Source organism: Herpailurus yagouaroundi, unplaced genomic scaffold (genome assembly GCF_014898765.1).
Source record: "Herpailurus yagouaroundi ecotype Mexico unplaced genomic scaffold, PumYag 160, whole genome shotgun sequence".
Taxonomy (NCBI): domain Eukaryota; kingdom Metazoa; phylum Chordata; class Mammalia; order Carnivora; family Felidae; genus Herpailurus; species Herpailurus yagouaroundi.
The window spans coordinates 13,929,278-13,934,475 of record NW_024412401.1 but is presented as its reverse complement, the minus strand read 5'-3'; the positions used below and the strand labels follow the sequence as shown (position 1 = coordinate 13,934,475).

The 5,198-nt window shown below is 43.3% G+C and overlaps 1 protein-coding gene across 2 annotated transcripts in view; it reads left to right on the top strand.

Moving 5' to 3' along the window:
- Positions 1-316: 316 nt before the first annotated feature.
- The window catches only part of LOC121034542 (RNA exonuclease 1 homolog), a 41,437-nt gene continuing 36,555 nt past the window's right edge, over positions 317-5,198 (top strand). For both annotated transcript variants that reach the window (XM_040481415.1, XM_040481414.1), the window contains exon 1: positions 317-5,112. In XM_040481415.1, coding sequence (XP_040337349.1) covers positions 3,952-5,112 — 1,161 coding nt within the window. In that variant the 5' untranslated portion in view covers positions 317-3,951. The remainder of the gene's footprint in view (positions 5,113-5,198) is intronic.

Here is a 5,198-nt window from a genome sequence, read left to right as displayed (position 1 = left end):
TCCGGTAAAAATAATCCTGGACAGTGACTTATGAAAAGTATTCACTTTAGGCTGGTTCTCTTTAAAATGAAGACATTTAGATATTTATCTTATCTGCATTCTGAGGACTTTCAGGGTAATCACAATTGCCTACGCCCCACCCCAAAGCAAAAAGAACACACCTGTTTGTGTTTTACTGGTGAAACAGTTGTACCCTATCAAGAAATGAAACTAAATTAGTACTAGAGCCTCCTAGCATTCTTGTTTAAAAGTCGTCAACTTCTCAGTGGCTTAGGAGGCTCTCCATTCCAGGAGTATTTCAGTTTACAAAGAAGACCCATGGAATATGGATATTGTTTCACTTTGAGGAATTAGTTTCAACAGAAAAGATTTTAGGAACATGCATCTGGTCTTTTGTGGATGTGTGTAGAGCTGGGGGTTGGGGGAGAACTTAGGTTTCATTGCCTTCCTAAATTCTCACCTACTTTATGTTAGGCAGTTTGGTATATTATATCACACTGAATTCTATTACCCTATGAAAAGCACATTTATTTCACAGATCAAATGAAAACTCAGGTAAGTCAGATGCCTTGTCTAAGATCACCTGAGGGAGAGGGGCAAAACTAAGATGTTCTTCCAAAGCATGGTTCTCTCTGTGATCCGTGAAGGCTAACAGTCAAATATAACAAAAAACAAAGGACGCTATTTAGGAGCAAGGTCAGCCCCACATAAATATGGTGGAAGGCTCCTTAACTGAGGGTCCTTTAAGTTCTTGGAAAATTGTTCTCCCCACCCCTAGCTTATGCTTCTATGAACCTTCCCCATGGAGGATAGACACACTCTTTCCACTCACCTGCCACTTCCCCTACTGTGGATTCTCAGTCATTTGCTCACTCCCTGTTTTCTCCCTTGACTCCAGCCCCAGTCTCACCATTGGTTGGGAAAGCTAGGAAGCTCCGCCTTTGAGTAGCTTGGGACTATATAAGACCTACCCCTGAGCGAAAAGACGTGGCAAGGCAGCTCATCTCAGGTAGGCTCAGAGAGAGTACAGATCGTGACTCAGGGGTGGCCTTGAGCAGTAGCCCATGCTACCCTTTGCCAGGTCCTTTTGCCATTTTCCGTGCCCTTAGGACCGTCCCGGGGGTCAGTGCCAGCATTTGTATTGTCAGTTCAGACACCAGGAAATGCAGTGGGAAATGAGTGAGGCAGATGGTTGCAGCTGCTTGAAAGTCCTCCAGGTGTGGAGGAGCCATGGGAGCCATGTTGAATCCAGGGATGAGAAAGGGCTTATGGAAAAAAATGTCAGGTGGGCGTGAGGGGTTGACTACCATTCACTCCCACCTCTTTTCTTCACCCACCCTTGAAAATTTCCTTGATAGAAATAGATGTAAGTCGCATTTTAATGACCCAACTTCTCTCCAGGACTCAAAAGTATTAGAGAATTAATCAATACTGCATTACTATGGTTTAAATGGCCAAAAGAGATGTAAACCATATTTTTAAAAATTGGTTTCTCATCCTCAATTGGCATAGCTTGTGGAGACCACTGCAGATACCATTGTAAAGTTCAGTCAAGTTATAGTGGGGGTGGGGCATGAAGCATATTAGGTAACCTTACTAGTATCCACCTCTGTCCTCTTGCTTGGTCTAGAAGTAAGGAGAGGTCTGTATAGCCCCGGCTGGTGTGTGCGTGTGTCTGTCTGTGTGTTGGGGGTGGGGGTGCCTCATTTGTCCTCTACTAACCAAACGTACATTTCCTCAGCAGGTTCTCTAGATCTCTGTTTGCCCTGAAAGGTCATGAAAAAATTGCTTTTTAATTTCTGTCTCCCAAGCATTCTGTCTCGACTCTTATTTCCTTTCTCTGATGCCCATAATCTGCCTCTTCCCCAGCCCACAAAGAGGTACTTTGATCTATTTTCCTACTGGCTACTTAAGGGCAATTCCTACAGGGTGGCTGTTAAAAGAGAAAAGCTCTTTAGGAGGAAGAACCAAGTTGTCCCCGAGTCTCCAAGAGCAAAATCTCCCCAGCATCACACCCAGGATCAGGAGCCTTAAGTGCCAACCTCTATTCCCCTTTTCTTTATCCCTCCCATGAAAGGTATGTTTTGAGATATGTTGAACAGTGATGGTGCTATGGGGATCCTAAGTGGGAGAGTTTTTCTCAGGCCTTTTGGGTGGTCCCATGATTCCTGAAACCTGGGCGTGGAGGGGCAGTAATGTTCGGGAAGATGGAGTGGGCTGGTTGTCTCAAGAGCCCCTCTTTCCTGGGTCCAAAGGACAGGGAACATGGGGTGCAGTGACTGAGAGCCCCTCGCACACGCCCCCTTCTGCATGGGTTTCCCTGCCCACGTCGTCACGTGATCAGGGAGGCGGGGCGAGTGGCGCTCGCTGGGCTGTGGTCTCCCTGCTACCGACCAGGAGATCCCTGCTCCCGCTGCACTGGATCCTAGAAAGGCATGCACAGGTTTGCTGGCTGTAAGATGGATGTGCGTGGACTTGTGTCACCCATACCCATCATGGAATTACTCTAAGGGGTTTACTATGCTCTGGTGAAAGAAGGTGCGGTGGGACCCTGGTTGCAGCAAGAAGTGTTTATAATCCAAAGGAAATTTTCTCAGGCACCTGTAGCCTGACCAAAGGTTCTTAAGTGTGCCTTCAAATTTCAAAATTAACCCTCCAAATATAGCTTCTGGTGGGGGAAAAAAGTTGTTTGTTTTTAACTTGTGAGATGGAGAGAAAGTATAAACACATTTTTTTTTTCAATAGTGCCCCCAAAGCACTGCTTAAACAGTCCTTCCTCAATCAAGGCAACCAAATGAAACCCAGCTGATGACAGAATGCAGTTCCGGCTGGTTATCCTGAGTTTAGACCCCTGTCCGCGTTTATTTAAAGAGAAATTAGATCCAGGCGTTTATGCTTGGATCCTAGGATAGTTCTCGTTTTGGGGCTTGCTCTTGGCCTTCTCCTTCCTCCCCCCAAATGTCATTCACCTTTGTAACCCATTCTTGTACATTTCAGCAGTATTAATGTAACAGGAAAAGAGGTTGTTGAGCCAGGAGAGAGCTCCTTTTGTAAAAAAGCAGCATGTGTGTTATCAAAACATGTGGATTATCGAAAATAAATTCACAGGTTAAAAGTTGGACCACATGTTCTATCTGAAATCTCTTGTTTGAGAGAAGAGAGAAGTGTGTAAATTATCCCATAAATGATATAGGAAAATGTATCTTGAAAAGAGGGAAGAAACTTTTGATTTCCTTAGTTAAAAGTCAGAAAGGAGCTGCCAGGTATTGGGAACAGCTGTTACTGTGAGCCTTTTCTCTTGTTACTATCCTGGTTTTTTCTCAGGAGTGTGAATCCAGCTGCTCTAGAGTTTTGTTTTATTGATTGATTTTTTTTTTAAGATTTTTTTATGTTGGTGGGCAAGGGAAGGGGGCAGTTTATGTTTGAGACAATCAGTAGACTACCAGGGACCTTAATGAAAATTTTGAAGCCCACTGAATTAAGGAAAGACTAGTGCTTTAAATAATGTTTTCTTAGAGAAGATGTATTGGTGTATGAAACGATGTACAATTCGGTGTAAGTGGCATTCGGGTATTTGAACTGGTTCCAAATTGTCATTGGTTGGTAAATAATCTCAATAGGCTATATCCAAACTATATCATGTTTGACAGAGTTTAACAATTATGTATAAACCTGGCCCCACATCGGTGGGGCACTTTAGTAATAAGGCACGAATGTACTTTAATCTGTCATGGAGATGAGCTCGACATTTCAAAGACTTAAACAGAGCTAGTTCTTGACTTCTTCTGCTTCTAAGAACCGATCAGTTAGTAGATGGCTGGGTTTGGAAGAGCTTATGTCCTTTTGATAGTAAACTCCTTGTCCAGGATATTCTGGAGTCTGCATTTCATCTGAAGTGATTTTTAAAGATAAAACAAAACTTCTCTTGCATTGACAAAACTAGGCACAACCATGGAAGAACTGGAAAGGCTCAGCAAAGAAATTGAATCCGTCAAGACTGAGGTTGAAGAAAAGCAGAAGAGCCTCTCCAAGCTTGCTTTAACACATGAAGAGCCATCACAAAGTCACATGACCTCCTTCAGGAATACAAATATGAGGCAAGATTTTCTTGAAAATCGCCCGCTTCCAAAGGAAGAGTGGCACGAGCCATCAAAGAATGAAGAAAGTCAGGCCAGAAAGTATGTACTGGACCACAAATGTCCAGCAACTGATCTTGAATATGATCCCTTACTGAATTATTCTGCAGAGCTGCTTGGGGCATCGAAAGTGACACAGGCTGAGCCTGATGAACACCAAGTCTGCCGCTTGAAAAAATCTGTGGATGAGAATCGCCACATGTCCCAGGAGAGCCAAAGGCCTCATGTTTCACCAATAAGAATTACAATAAATCTTCAAGAATCTGATGAAGATGACCTTGTAATAGATGTACCTCCAATCGTGCCTACTTCTAAGAAACATAAACCATTGAGAGGCTTCAAATATCAGAATATGGATGAAAGGGTACCTATAATGTCCCCAGAGGAGAGGAGTCTTCAAATTACTGGCACAGAAGAGGAAAAAATCGATAAAACCCAACTAACCACACAAGTAGATGATGACAATAACAAATTAGAACCACCAGTATCGCTCACGCATAGCTCACTAGATACTAAAAGTAACGTAAACTTGAATCGTGCTAAAAACCACCTCCCTAAGATGGGAAGCTGTGGTGGTGGGAAAAACTATGTCTGTATTTCCGGAGAGAGCATACCTCATGCACCTCTCAGTGACAAAGAAAAACAGAACAGAATGCATAATGAAAGGTATCCACATCACAAAAAATATGTAAAAACAATTGACAATCCTCACAATGAAGAAACTGAAGGTTGGTATTCAAGCCGGCCCCAGGTCTCTCCGGCAGGTGAGCATGCAGAAGGCGAAGTGTTAGAAAGACCAGACAATAGTCGGGACCTCACTACTTTTGAGGACCGCAAGGTAGTCCAATTTGATTTTGGTAAGGAACCTACTGAGGAGGACACTCCCTCTCATTCCGGTGACACTAGGAAGGAATGCCTTCGAATTTTCACAGAGTTCACAGAAAGTGAAGCTTGTAAGGGAGAGACTACTAAACAGGTCAGTCCGTTTTTTCTTCTAAATCCTTTTCCTAAATTTGAAGGCATTTCCCTTAAACGCATACTCTATTCTGCCCTCTGTAGAAA